The 15,856-nt window shown below is 34.1% G+C and overlaps 1 protein-coding gene across 5 annotated transcripts; it reads right to left on the bottom strand.

Annotated features, from left to right (window-relative positions):
• Nucleotides 1–3,058: 3,058 nt before the first annotated feature.
• LOC107761567 (uncharacterized) lies at nucleotides 3,059–7,325 on the bottom strand. 5 transcript variants are annotated; one of them, XM_016579798.2, is made up of 3 exons: nucleotides 7,024–7,325; nucleotides 6,048–6,203; nucleotides 3,059–4,882 (listed from the first exon to the last, which is right to left on the bottom strand). In XM_016579798.2, exon 3 carries the CDS (start codon nucleotides 4,858–4,860, stop codon nucleotides 3,241–3,243), a length of 1,620 nt encoding a protein of 539 aa, XP_016435284.1. In that variant the 5' UTR covers nucleotides 4,861–4,882; nucleotides 6,048–6,203; nucleotides 7,024–7,325; the 3' UTR covers nucleotides 3,059–3,240. The 5 variants fall into 5 exon arrangements, with proteins under 5 accessions (XP_016435284.1, XP_075108196.1, XP_075108198.1 ...); XM_075252095.1 differs by having other exon boundaries at nucleotides 6,053–6,203; XM_075252097.1 differs by having other exon boundaries at nucleotides 6,119–6,203.
• Between the last annotated feature and the right edge of the window lie 8,531 nt (nucleotides 7,326–15,856).

Genomic DNA, 15,856 nt, shown 5'->3' with positions numbered 1-15,856 from the left:
TTATTAGAGACATGTCTCTAACAAACCCTAATAGTACAAGTGCACAGAATATTCACTAGAATATTCTCTTTAATATCCTTTTTCAAAAACTAGTCGTTATTGTTTTGTCAACGGTGCTCGACCTCGGTCATTGTTGACATCTCGATCACGAATCTCGCTACTCCCTTGCCGATCTCGACTGACTCTTTCCTTATTGCTATATTACCCTAAGTATTCTAGGGCAGATTTTGACCTATACAATATATATAAATGATCAATCCATCTTTATTTTTTGTTTTTTCTCACCCGGTGTCGAGTATATGTAGTGTGACCACACTAAATTCTAATTTGTGCCAAAAAGTCTCACATTGAGAGTAAAACGCTCTCTAACAAAGGCGACTCATCAATCTCGTCTTTCATTCCATCAATAACATCACCTTATGTTTGCAAGTACTAAGCTATTTTCTGATGTCGTAATCCCATCTTGATTTCGATGGATTTGAGTTCCTTGTCTTCTCAATTGGTAATCAATATTACACTCCTTCATTTTATTTTATGTGGCATAGTTTGATTGAGCATCAAATTTAATAATGTAAAAAAAAACTTTTAAATTTTGTAATTTTAAACTAAATATATGTATAACATATCAAAACTACATTTGAATCTTGTGGTCCGGAATATATCTTATTATTCCTATACAATTGTGGGGTAAATGAGAATATTGAATTTACGAGTAACTAAATATAGAAAGAGACATATTTTTAACTAAATGGGAATAAGACACGAAAATTAAATATGGAGTATTGGACTTCGTATACGTGACAAAATAGGGTAAATTTCACAAATGGTCATATAGTTATATTTTTTTACCAAAGTCATATAACTATATTTTTCCACACAAAAATCATAAAACTTTCACTAACTTGCACAAAAATCATAGTGACCAAAAATTACAACATTCCGATAGTATTTTCTTATTTCATTTTTTTTCGTCTAATAAATAATAAATCAATAAGAGAAATATATATTTTTAGTCACTCTAAAAAATAATAGTTGATAAAATATTTTTTTATATGTGCATTTTATATAAAATATGTATTATATATATATATATATATATATATATATATATATATATAATACATATTTTATATAATTTTTGATTAGCGAATGCAATTAGTTTCAACCCACCAGTCAATTTTATATTATTATTTTTTAAATAAGAATGACCCAACCTGGCGCGATCCAATACCCATATATATAAATTAAAATAATACTAAAATGAATCCTCCCCTCCCCTCCCCCTCCAAAAGAAAAAAACTTAGTTTAGAATGCATGAGATTATGACAAAAAAGAAATATGGATAATTAGAGAGCTCTTGAAATAATAATGCTATTAATTTGAATGAAAACCTTGGAAAAAAATAGAAGTATCGTGTATTGGAGGATTCACTTTTAGTATTATTTTTATTTTTATATATGGGTATTAGATCGGGTCGGGTTGGGTCATTCCTATTTTAACTGGATTATTAATTATTAGACAAAAAATAAAAAATTAAAAAAACATGAAATAAGAAAGCATTACCGGAAAGTTGTGTTTTCTGTTCATTGTGATTTTTGTGCGAGTTAATGAAAGTTTTATGATTGTTGTAAGAAAAAACAAAGTTATATGATTTTGGTGAAAAATAGTCATAGTTATATGATTATTTGTGAAATTTACCTAACAAAATATTAAAGTGAAAGGTGTAATTCTAAATTTTATATTGGCTTATGTATAGAACATAAGGGTTTGAAAATGGGAAGAAAACCCCTATATGTGATTAGAGGGGTGGAGAAGTGGGGGGTGGGGGGTAGATGATAGGTGGGGAAAGAGAGCTAAGAGCTCTCCCTTTCACTTCCCTTTCTTTGTTTATCCTTTTCTTTTTTAATTTATTTTGGTACTAACAATTAAATACTCAAATTGTTTAAGTTCACGAATTTGGGCACAACCCCCCCCCCCCCCCAAGCTAGCAATCACTCATTTATTTTCATACTGAATATCTGTCAGTGGCAGATATTGCTACATAATTAAGGTGAAGCCAAAGGAACCCACTCTCCCACCAATTTAATGCTCAAATTACTTGGAGTTATTATTGGGGCGTGTTGACTGTACTTCTTGAAATGAAACTCAGTAAGGAATTAGTCAACCCTTAAAACAGAAATTGTCCTTTCTACCAAGAAAGTCTAAGTCAACACCCTTGCAAAAATTCTGGTTCAAGCACTAGCTGATTATTTTTTGGAAGAAAATACTAAACTAATATCTAAACTAATTATATTCGCTAGCCAAAAAGTATATAAAATATGTATATTATTTGTATATAATACAAAAAATATTTATTTATTCGCTATTGTTTTTAGGAGTGCTACGTTTTTTATTTACGCCCCTTAAAAAATAATAAATGAAGTGCATAATTTACCATGATACTCATATTAATTGATGCATATTTTATTGAATTTGAGAAAATGATTTGAAATGAGTAATAAATACTGTGTGTATAATAGGAAAAAAAAATTATCTTCTTGGTACACCTGCTAAGTAAAAGTGAACGGAGGGAGTACATTTTATAGGCTATTACTTTTTGGAGAAGGTAAAAATATACATTTCTCATTATTTTTGAAAGAAAAATTGACTACGGGAACTAGGCAAACCTAAAACAGACACAAAACACTTTTAGTCGGTACTAAATTGATGTTTAACGACCTCAACACATTTGTCATTAGTTCCTTCTTTTACAAACAATGGCAATCTTGTTAGTAGATCAATTAAATGTTTAGAACAAAAGTGGAGGTTCAGCATTTGCTGTTCTTTTAGGTCAAATAATTGTCTTACCCTCTTGGAAGGCGAAGACATGTGGATTAGGACCTAAAGAACTTAGCCACTGAAGAGCTTATCACGAATTTCTCTCTAGTCTTTTGCTAAACTAATAGGAGCATGATATATGCTAAAACTCGTGTAATTCTTAATATGCTTTGCATTTTGGAACTTCAAATTTCTGCTTTACTCTATCCTCCACGGCAATGTGTCTCCTGGTATTGAGTTGTGACATGAACTTTCAGATAAATACATTAAGCAGCATCCACAATTGATCTAATCATCAACACAAAATCATCCCATATAATAAATACAACACGATGCATCAAAAGTAACTATAATACCAATGTAAACAATCCAAACTTCTTAAGCATAAAGGTTGAGAAACAAATAATGAAGCTATTAAGTGAATTATGCAGCTATAATTGGATGCCTTCTACGCTGCAAATAATCATGGAGTTCTTGATATCCACTTCTGTAATGCTCCAGTGAGAAACATAGTTGCCGTATAGCCTCCCTTTTCTCCTCAGCTCTATCTGAGATTACCAACGTTTGTCGCTCCACTTCCTTCTCCAACTCCTCCACTCTTAGCCTTAATTCCTCTATTGATCTCTGTGCACTTTCAGATCCTGCAATAAGCTGCTTCAGATGATACTCCATTTCTTGAATTTGAACATTCCTAGACATCACTTCTGCACCAAGTGTCTGTACCTTAGCATTAACCTCATCTTTCTTTGCCATTAGGGTGTCATACTCCAGTTTAAGCTTGTCGAGATCTTTATTCAAACCATGGACTTCTTCACCTTTCTTATTTATCTCCATTTTCAAGCATTCAGTTTCAGCCTTCCATTTGATTTCTTGTACCTCATGCAAAGTTTTCATTTCAATCTTCTCAGCTTCACACTGTCTCGCCTTACGTTCTAATGATCTGTTTTGCATCTCTAACTGTTCCGTCTTTGCCTCTAGCAGGTTCTGCTGTTCTGACAAACTAGTTATTTGAGACTGGAACTGCTCTTTCTGCACGCAGAAACTTTCTTGGGCGTCCTCTAGTACAGCACTGATTCTCCTGATCTCTTGGTCACGATCTGATATGTCAGCTTTGTTCCTCATAATGCTCTCCTGTAATTCCAAGGTATGCCTTTCCTCAGAATCAAGCTTGGCCTTCAGCAAGATTAACTCTTCCTGAGTTGATTCAAGCTGATCAGCCAAATAGCAAGTGTTCTCAGTGATCACTTTTGAACAGTCATCCTTTAACCTGGCAACTTCTTCCTCTGACGCCTCAAGCTTATCTCTAGTCATTTCCAACTCATTCGCCAATTCCTCAATCTTGTAATCAGAGTTTGATATCTGATTTTCTAGCAGAGCTACTTGCTTTTGTAGTTCCTTGATCTTTCCTTTGTCCATTTCAAGATCATCCCATAGCATATCAACCTCACTTTCAGCTGAACCAAGCTGCACTTTCAGGAAAACTATCAGCTTGGCAACTGATTCATTTCTCTCAAGCTCATATTTCAACCCCTGTAGCTCTTCTTCTGAGAAATGGATTCTTTTGCTTGAAACACTGATCTCATGTTCATGATCCAGGATACTGTTCAGCACCATTTCATATTCCCTATCTTCTCTATGGGCACCTTGGTTCTTGCTTGGCAGTTTGGTCCCCATGTCCAAATAGTTGCCTTGCAATGTCATTTGTGCCCCACTTAAGGCCAACTTTCGGTGCCCATCAGGAGATGAGCTGTAAGATTCTAAATCAAATTCTGGTGATAATGATGAAGACTCAAAACCTTCCTTGACAGATATATCAGAAGAACTATAGCAAGAGCTCGCAGATGAGTTAGAAAGAAGAGCCTCATCTGCACCTTCATTATGAACCAATTTCTGGTTTGGAGTAAGCAGGGAGGAACCATTCAGAAAAGAAGCAGCATCTTCAGAACGCTGCACTGGAAGGGAAGCTGTACAGAGATCTTCATTTTGCTGAGACTCACCCGTCTGAGCAGAATATTCTACATCTTGTTCAATCACATTGTCCATTTTCTTGACAATTGTTTGAAACCTGCATTTATGTGATTTTTTAGCCTTTTCATGTGCTCCAATTTTAGTCATAAGATGAGTGATAAAAGAATTGCTACTCTACCCAAGATCATTATCCAGCTGTTTGCAATTTTAACAACTTACTAAATCATTCCAATCCAAATTATGGCAAGATATGAAGCACACTGTAAAGGAGCTATTTGAACCCTATAATTCTTTTTTAATTAGGGAACAAACCCGTTATGAAGCTACTTAACATCAATACTTTGATATATATCATTAAAGTTTATGACATTAAAGAAATGATTCAATTGGCAAACACCAAAAATATAAGATGTAGAGAAAAAAATCTTTTATTTTTTCTAAAAAACATGTGAAATAGAGATAATCATAAAAGCAAGCAGTGAATAAACAGAATGAACTAAGATTTCCTATGAAGATTAAGCAGAGGCAGAGTGCGAAACATAGAAGCTTTCTTGAATCATACTGCACTGACTTCTGGTAGAAATGAGTTACTTTAGTGACAAAGAACGACGTAGTAACTTCATAGGAAACAGATAATCATGTTCAAAATTAGATTGTGTAGAACAATGATCAGAAAAGCATCAAGTGTCAATTGCATTAACATAATCCCTCAAAGGTCAAACAGATACTCTCAATACAGATCAATTTTCATATGTCATGACAGAGTTCACCATGATTTCCAGTGGGCGCAACTTGAAATGAAGCAAAATGAAGTACGACCCCAATTAATAGCTCAACAGTTCAGGAGAAAGTCATCGTATTTGATCACATATTCACGTAACACAGTGATCGCAATTAAGCACCCCTTGAACATTATCTCTCCCTTAACCAAGGACGTCTATAGATAATCTAACCAACAACGCCAAAAGAACACTTCCTCCATTTTAATTTATATGCAATGTTTGACCAACATGGAATTGTAAAATACTTATCTTTAATTATGTATTAAGGTGGTGGTAGTGGGAAAAAAATTATATTACTGATAGTGCCCAAAATGTTAATAGAACATGTTGAAAAGTTAGTTTGAAAGCGAAAACATCATATTAAAGTTTAGAATTGAACAAGTTAATGGACTTGTATTCTTGGAAGATCTGAAACAACAACAACAACAACCAAGTATAATCCCACTAGTGGGGTCTGGCGAGGGTAGTGGGTACGCAGACCTTACCCCTACCCAGGATAGAGAGGTTGTTTCCGATAGACCCTCAGCTCCCTCTCTCCAAGAACTACCCACCTTACTCTTGGGGTGACTCGAACTCACAACTTATTGGTTGGAAGTGGAGGGTGCTTACCACTAGAGTAACCCACTCTTGGAAGATCTGAAAGTTGAAAAAAATAGAATAGTGTAAAAACATTTTGGAATAACCTCAAATAGTCATAAAAATTGAAACATCTGGAGTAATTCATTCTATGATAAATGGTGGAGTCGAAGTTTATGGATCAAACATATATGATATTAAACTTCGGCAATATGAGAATATTACTGCTAGGATTTTCATTTAAAGACTGATAAAGTTGAAACTACCGGCTAGCTCTTTCTAGACTCCCACTTAATATGTGGTAAGCTACAATGATGGATCTAAATCCCAAAAGCAATCCATATCAGGATTTTCTATCTTAGAGGCTATTTATGTATTTTCCTTGTTCTTATACCATGGTAAAGTACCTTTGCCAAAATTGTTTCCCCTTCTCATTGAGTCACCAGTCCAATTTAGCAGCTTCTATCAAATTTATGAAAATGGACAAAAAGAAAACTACAAATCGACTACATTTGCACTATTACACTTGCAATTTGGCAACTAAAGCTCGTGTTTAGAGATCTCAAGAGGAGAGTAACGAGATTTTTATACGCCGGGAGGGTGTTTTGTCACAGAACATGGACTAATGAGACAAGACACAAGCAATTAGAGGAATAATGAAGATGGAAAATCAAAGCAAACAGAGGGAATAAAAGAGAAAAGCAGAAAGAAGAACAAAAAAACAAAGAGTTATTCAAATTGAATCAAAGCAAAAGAAGATACCGAAATATAAGTGAAACAGAAATACAGTACGGAGAAATACACAGCAACTTAACAACTCAAAAACACGGAACAAACAGAACAAGAAAAACCACGAATAAATTTTAGGGATCAAACATACCTCGAATTAAGGCTAGAAATTGGGTTCTGCGACCTCAAAAGAGAAACCCCCAAATTTGCAACTGACAGAGAAAAGGAAGATGGATTTGAGAATTGAAAAGATAGGGAGTGAAAGTGAGAAATTAGGTAGTTGTGGGGGAGTGAGGATTTTTAAAAGACAAGTAGAAAAGGTTGAGAAGAGGGAACAGAGATGGACTCCACCACAGAACACGACAATGACTCGGGACTCGGAGGCGGGAAAAGTATCTCAATTTCCGGCCACTTTGTTTCCCCCCTTTTCTATTTGAATTCTTTCTTAGCCCCTTTCTCGTTTTTGTCCCTTTCTTTCATTTTCAACGTTTCATCATTTTCAAGATTCTTTGAACGAGGCACTCACATTTAGTCAAATGTTATTTCAAATCTTTCATTTATACTTACATAGCTTTAAATAATTAATCAAGTATCTCTTTGGCTTAACTTAGTGGGCGTTTGGACATAAGAATTGTAAAATTACAAAATAGGAGGAAAAGAATTTTTAAGTGAAAATGGTATTTGAAATTTAGAGTTGTGTTTGGACATTAAATAATTTTGGGTTGTTTTTGAAGTTTTGTGAGTGATTTGAGTGGAAATTTTGAAAAACAGTTTTTTTGAAGTTTTTCAAATTTTCGAAAATTTCTAAAATGTATTTTCAAGTGAAAACTGTAAATTTTATAAACAAACGTTGATTTCGGAAAAAAGTGAAATTAATTTGGAAAAAAGAAAAAATTTTCTTATGTCCAAACGGGTTCTTAATTTAAATACTCCCTTGGTTCCATTTAACATGACACGATTCGAAATCTGGGTGCCAGAGTACCTAATTTTTGTTAGAAAAATAGGTAAGAATTAAAGGCTTTGAGGCGTGAAAGAACACTATCTTTCAAGAGTTATTGTTTGCATATACTTTAGGGATTACAAGTAATTCTCTGTCAGGATACAACAAAGCCTGGAATATAAGTGCAGATTGAATACTCTACTTCTGGGATATCTTTCGTATTAATAGATAAGAAAAGGGGGTTTTTTCTGAAGAGTTGCCCCTTTTTATGAATAGCCACAACTTTCTGTTAATTCAAAATTTAAATTTTAAATTCAAATTTAAATAACAAAAAGTTATTCCAAAATAAAATACGAAAATAAGATCTTTATTTAAAGATCCGACCTGGCCCGCGCCCAAGCCCTAAGCCCGAATCGATATATATATAATATACATATTTTTCTAAATATGTCAATTGTTCATTTTATTGGACTTAATGGGCCAAGCTTTATAAAGCCAACTAAATGGCTTGTGGCCATCGATGTGGGACTCCCACATATTTACAAAATACTCTAACAATTTTTTTTGTTGATTCAGACATATAATTTTTAAGTTTTTGAAAATAAAATATATTACTACGTAAGAAGTGTTAAAGTCATAATAATTAACAATTCAAAAATAAGTGTATGTGCGGTAAAGAAAAATTTATTTGACTCTTCAAATAGTATTATGGATATGGGTTAACAATTCAAAATAACTAATCCCGAAATAAAACAATCAAACGATAAAATACCCTTCTGCGAAAATCATCTCCCAAAGTCCTTTAAGGAGGCAAAACTTAAAATTGAAAAAAGTCTATCCAAGTTTATCTATTGTAAAACCAAACATATATTTTGTATTTATGCCATATATTTATTTGTAATCAAATGAACTAAACATTTACCAATAAAAGTACATCATTAAATAGTTTCATCATTATTTTAATTTCAACATTATAGTTCCATGCACATTTTAATCTCGATATAACTTTGTTTGCAAATCAAACGGCTTCTCACATATCTTCAAACATAACTATCCATTCTGCACCTCTTTACAAATATTGTATAGAAGTATTTTTCCAAAGGTTGCCAAATGAATTTTTGTAGGATTCTCTAAGTTTGGCACTTACTATAACATGTGTACTAGTTTAATTTCAATCTAATTCGTATCACCTAGAGGGTCGTTGTTTCCATCATGTTATGTTTTATTACTTATGTCTACATTCAAGTAGGCATATTTCATATATACTCATTTAATACTTTCAGAATATATATACCCCTACTGTTCGCAAAGTATTCAGGTCTATCCTATTTTTAATGGAGATTTACAAAGCGTGATATTTCGATGAGGTGGACGCCACATGGCATGCCACCTCACTACCATAACCCTATTGAACTTTCCATTAGTGTAAGTACCTTGAAGTTTGAAGAAGTTATTGGTATCCTAAGATTTGAATCACAACTCTATTTATCAAACTGAAAGTATCACACACATAACATTATTAAGTAGCGAAACAATCCAGTATTATGCTTTAGCACTTTTATGTTCATGTGCTAATCCAAATTCATGAATATTTACAAGATCAACTCCTTAAATCTTGTTAGAAGCGGCACCACCTCAATATTCATATAGGTGAAAATAAACTTTATGTCCTGTTACTACAGACATTTGCTAATTCCATTAAGAATTAATCACCCTCTTCTTGTAACAATATGCACTTGAAAGTTTGTCATTATGCCCCTTGTTATTACACACATTTAACAACTCCTAAACTTCTCACGTAACAGTAAACAGTACATAGAAATCTAGGCTCTAATTGAGAAGATTCGTGCTTAATCAACACAAGCAACTTGTTATTACCTATTGAACTTATATTGTTAGATTGTATATCAACTCAAAGTTGGGTTCCCATCACTTGTGTTTAATTTAAGAGTTTTAGCCCCATTCCTTCACTAATTTGTTGTACTGCATCTCTATTTAATGCCTTTGAAAGTGGATCTGCCTAATTCTTGTTTGATCTCACATACACTATACCTATAGTTCCATTAGTAACTAATTCTCTTATATAAGCATGCCTTAAGCTTATAAGTCTTGATTTTCCATTATACATTTTATTGTGAGCTACACACATAGTAGTCTCACTATCAAAAAATATTAAAATGGTTGGCATAGGTTATGGCCACAACTTTATATCTAGTAACATATTTCTTAGCCAATCCGCTTCTTTTTAGCAGCTGCTAATGTAATAAACTCGGATTCCATTGTAGAATGAGAAATGCAAGTGTAATGACCTGACCGGTTATTTTGAGCATTTATACTTCGCTCGATAGTTTGAGGGCATGAGTAGCTCCGTATGACATATTATGACTTGTGTGAATTGTCGATTTTGGGTATCAGGTTATTCGGAATCGATTTGGAAGAATGAATTTTATTTTTTAAACTTTAAGTTGGAAGAGGTGACCAAGTTTGACTTTTGTGAATTTGATCCCGAAATGGAGTTTTGATGGTTCCGTTAGGTCCGTATAGTGATTTTGGACTCGGGCCCAAATTTGTATTTGGATATTTCTAAAAGGATTCAGCACTAATTGGCGAAAGTGGAAAATTTGAAACTTTGGAAAGTTCATAAGTTTGACCGGAAGTTGACCTTGATGATCTCGGGTTCGGATTATGGTTTTGAGAATTAGAATAGCTTCGTTATGTCATTAAGGACTTGTGTGCAAAATTTGTATTCATTCCGGATTAATTTGATATGTTTCGGCACGAGTTTTGGAAGTTGAAAGTTCAAAGTTCATTCAAGTTTGAATTGAGGTGTGATTCATCATTTCGACATTGTTTGATATAATTTGAGACCTCGAGTAAGTCCGTGTTATATTATTGTACTAGTTGGTATATTCAGATGGGGTCCCAAGTGGCCCGGGTGAGTTTCGGATGAGGTTCGGACCATTTCGTCGCATGTTGCAATTTGGCTAAGGTTGTTAGTTCTAGTGTGGCCGCATCTGCGGTCAATTGGTCGTAGAAGCGACTCGCAGATGCGGGTTTTTCCTTTGCATAAGCGAAAAGGGCAGTTGGGCATGAAGGTCGCAAAAGAGGGATTTGTTCCACACCCGCGACTTCGCAGAAGCGGAGGGCTAGGTCACAGAAGCGTGATTCGTCGCAACAGCGGAAGCAGTGGTCGCACCTGTGGGTGCGCAGAAGCAGAATTTGTTCTGCAGGTGTAATAGGGGAGTTCCAATTATTTTCCGTAGAAGCGCAAGTTTGGTCGCACAAGCGATGCTGCAGAAGCGGCCCTTTGTTCGCAAAAGCGAAAATCGCTGAGGAGAAGCTATATTTTTGAGGGTTGGTTGTTTTATTCTCATTTTGAGACTTTGAGCTCGATTTTGGGCGAATATGGAGAGGAATTTCATCACAAGCATTGGGGTAAGTGTTTTATACTCGGTTTTGATTATATTTCGTGATTCCATCTTCGTTTTTGGTAATTGGATTATGAATTTTAAAGAGAAATTGAGAGGTTTAGCGTAAAGTTTCATAGAGTAAGGTTTTGAGTTTTGAACATCGATTCGGGGTCGGATTTGGGTGAAACTAGTATGGTTGGACTCGTAATTGAATGGGTTATCGGATTTTATAAGTTTCGTCGGCTTCTGAGGTGCTGGCCCGGATTTGATTTTTGGTTGATTTTGGGCTTTCGATTAAAGATTCGACCTTTATCGATTGGGTTTATTTTCTTTGAAATTATTTGATGTATTTGAGTTTCTTTTGGCTACTTTCGAGTCTTTCGGAGGTCGGTACGCGCGGGATGAAATTTTTGGAGCATCGCTTGGCTTGCTTGGTATTGGATTTGGCTTGTTTGAGGTAAGTAGCACTTCTAAATTTGGAACTGAGGGTATGAAACCTGATTATACGTGTTATGTGATTTTGTTTGTAGGTGACACATATGTTAGATGACGGGCGTGTGGGCGTGCACCATAGAAATTGAGACTCAGTCGATTCCGTAGAGTTGTGTAGTCAATTAACTTATATTTTACATATATTTTCCATGTGTTAGAGAAACTGAGCCGTGACTCATGTGCAGGAAAATGTTGGTATTATTGGGACCCACTGAGGTCATTCATGCTGTTGAATTATATGTTTAAATTGTAATTTCGTACTCAATCATGTTCACTTATTGTATATCATATCTCAGTCTCTATTACTATTTATTGATACATCATATCATCATTTTGGGCTAGTTTCATGACATTGTGAGCCCGAGAGACTGGAGAGATTTATAACTGAGTGAGGCCGAGGGCCTGATAGTGAGTGATGTTTATGGGATCGGGCTGCACGCCACGCATATTTTATTGATTTATGTTTGGATTTGGCTCATTATAGCGCTTGGCTGAAGGAGCCCCTCCAGAGTTTGCATACCTCCACTGAGCGCAGTTGATATTATATTGAGGGGTGGATCTTCCCTGGGCATGGATATTGCCTAATTATTTATATTGAGGGATGGATCATCCCTGGGCATGGATCTTGCCTAATTATTTACATCGAGGGATGGATCTTCCCTGGGCTGGATTGGACCTATACAGTACTGAGTGACTGCGTGTCAGTTATCATATATATATATATATATATATATATATATATATATATATATATATATATATATTTGGAATGGATCTTCCCTAGGCTGGATTGGCCATATACAGTACTGAGTGATTGTGCGTGAGTTGTCATTTATATTTGGGCTGGATCTTCCATGTACAGTGCTGAGTTACTGAGTGTACGGAATATTGAGCGTGATGAGTGAAAATGTGAGACAGTGAGATTGGGTACTCTAAGAGTGTGAGTACACGAATTCATCACTGTGTTGCATTGCATTAGGCATGCATACTTGATATGAAGGCATCGAGAAGTATTTTTCCTCATGCCATCTGATAATGGAATTTCTTATCTGTTGTTAAAGTTTTTGAGAAAAATCACAGATTTCAGACTTACTCATATTTTCGGTGATTTCGGCAAAAGATTTGAGTTTTACTGTTATACTTGAAAAGAAAGTATTTATTTTCCAGAATTGTATACGAGCTGAGCATTTATTTATTGAGTTATTTTTTGTACCATCTTTATTATATTGTTATGAACTGTTGCTAGTTATTGGAGTTGGACTCTGACCCTTGTCCCAGCTCGTCACTATTTTCAACCTAAGGTTAGATTTGTTACTTATTGAGTACATGGGGTCGGTTGTACTCATACTACACTTCTGTACCTTGTGTGTAGATGTTGGACGCTGATGTAGCTACGTACGGCGGGAGCTGGATCTGAAGATATACCTGTGTTCCGGTCATAGCTGCCTCTTGATCTTGGTAGCTTTAGAATTTTAATTTGTTCCTTTATAGTTCAAACAGATGATGTACTTTATTTCATACCAGCTTTGTAAATTCTAAATCTTAGAAGATCATGATTTGTACTACCAGCCCTTGGGGAGTTGTATAAAATTCAGTTATCTCATCTTTGATTCACATCAGTGTTATTATATTATGTTATTTTACTAATTGGCTTACCTAGCAGGTTAGGTTAGGTGCCATCGCGACGGTTTGGATTTTGGGTCGTGACAACAAGTTTGTTTCTTGGATGCCCAACTAATGGCGTTACCCCCCCAAAGTAAATATCCAACCTGAAGTAATCTTACTATCATGAATATTTGTAACCCAACTCGCATCAGAATATCCTTCTGATACGGTAGGAAAACCAGTATAACAAATGCCCAATTGTTTAGTTTTCTTTAAATATCCAAGTATTCTAATTATAGCTTCTAGTGAGTATTACTTGAATTTCTTGTAAACCTTGAAAGTTTACAAATGACAAATTCTATATCAGTCCTAGTGCAGTGCATTGCATATATCAAACTACTAATTGCACTTGCATACTCTAATTGAGCCACTGTTCTTCCAATATTTTCAGTAAGTTTGATACTTGAATCATATGGAGTTTTAGACTCTACTATGCCCATATGAATGAAACTTTGTAAGAATTTTATCAATGTAATGAGTTTGTGATAAAATCACTCTCTTATTATTTCTTTGAACCTTGATACCTAAGATAGTATCTACTTTATTCAAATCTTTCATTTCAAAGACTGAGGTTAGATACTTCTTAGTTTCAGAAATTTCAAGCATGTTCATACCAAAATTCATCATGTCGTCCACAAAAAGACAAATAACAACTCCATAATCTTTGGTAAACTTAGAGTAAATACATTTGTCTGCCTGATTATGTACGAAACCATTTGATAATATTATACTATCAAACTTTCATGCCACTGTTTTGGTGCTTGTTTCAAGCTATAGAGAGACTTTATAAGCTTACAGACTTTATGTTCATTACCAGGAAGAACAAACCTTTCAGATTGTTTTATATAAATTTCTTTACTTAAATTTTCATTTAAGAAAGCAGTTTTAACATCTATTTGATGTACATATAGATCATACATATATATGCTAATGACAAAAGTACTCTAATAGATGTTATTGTTGCAACCGGAGCATATGTATCAAAGTAGTCAACTCCTTCTTTTTGTGTGAAATCTTTTGCAACTAGTCTTGCTTTGAAGATTTGTATAGAACCGTCTGTATTATATTTTCTCCTGAATACCCATTTACAACCTACTGGTTTAGATACAACAAGAAAATTAACTAAAATCTAAGTGTTGTTGGACACTATTGAGTCCATTTCATCATTGACCGCCTCATTCCAAAAGGCAATATCTCTTGAAGACATAGCTTATTTGTATGTTCTAGGATCTTCTTCTATATTAAACAAAATAGGTATTTACAGACTTTAGTTCTATCTCCCTCCACTAGAAAAACTATAGATTCCGAAAATATAAAATCCGAATCAAGAGTTTTTCTTTTCTAATTCTTTGGCTTCTTCTAGGCTCTAATTGAGTATTGTCACTTTTCCTTTTATTTAAAAACGTTTCAAAAAGTGACATCTTTTGTGTATCATGACTACTTTGATCTTGTGCAATCTACTGCTCATCAGAAATATCATTAATGAATTATTTTCGAAAAATTCAACATGAATAGATTCTACAACAACACTAGATTTTAGATCAAGCAATCTATATGCTTTCAAATTTTGTGCATATCCAACAAAAATACTTTTTATTTCTCTAGGTTCCAATTTTGTTCTTTGGTGATCAAGAACTCTATAAAAGGATATACACCCTCACACTTTAAAATAATATATGCTAGATTTTCTACCATTCCAAAGTTCATAAGGTGAAACATGAACACTTTTTGAAGGCACTCTATTTAATATATGACAAGCAGTAAGTAGTGCTTCACCTCACAGATTGTGCGGAAAATTTTTATTTAATAATATAGAATTAACCATATCTACTAAAGTCCTATTTTTCCTTTCCACCAATCCATTTTATTGTGGTGTATAAGGTGCACTCGTTTGATGTATTATTCCATGCTCTTCACATATATTACTAAATTCAGTAGGAAAGTATTCTCCTCCTCTATCACTTCGAATAATTTTTATTTTCCTACTCTTGTGATTTTCCACAAGTAACTTATATTCCTTAAACTTTTGAAATGCTTCATCTTTTGTTCTAAGTAGGTAAACATGTGTGAATCTAGATAAATCATCTATAAAAGTGATGAAGTATCTTTTACCTCCTCTAGTTAATTCTCCATTTAATTCACATAAGTCAGAATGCACTAAGTGTAATAATTCTGTAAATCTTTTAACTTTACGAAATGGTTTCTTAGTCATTTTCGCTTGTAAACATATTTCACACTTTCTTCCATGTTCAATTTTGCAAGTGATATAACCATTTTTGGACATATAATTTAAAGAACCAAAATTTAAATGGCCTAATTTGGCATGCCATAAATAAGAATAAGACACAATGGTATAAGCAGAAGCATAATTTATTGCATTAACACTTAATTTAAATATGCCATCACAATGGTACTCTTTTCCTACAAACAGACCACTCTTAGATACAATTACATGATCAGACTCAATTATAATTTTG

The sequence above is a fragment of the Nicotiana tabacum genome, chromosome 4 (genome assembly GCF_000715075.1).
Source record: "Nicotiana tabacum cultivar K326 chromosome 4, ASM71507v2, whole genome shotgun sequence".
Lineage (NCBI taxonomy): Eukaryota > Viridiplantae > Streptophyta > Magnoliopsida > Solanales > Solanaceae > Nicotiana > Nicotiana tabacum.
The sequence above is the reverse complement of the archived record's forward strand: the minus strand, read 5'-3'. Positions and strand labels throughout refer to the sequence as shown.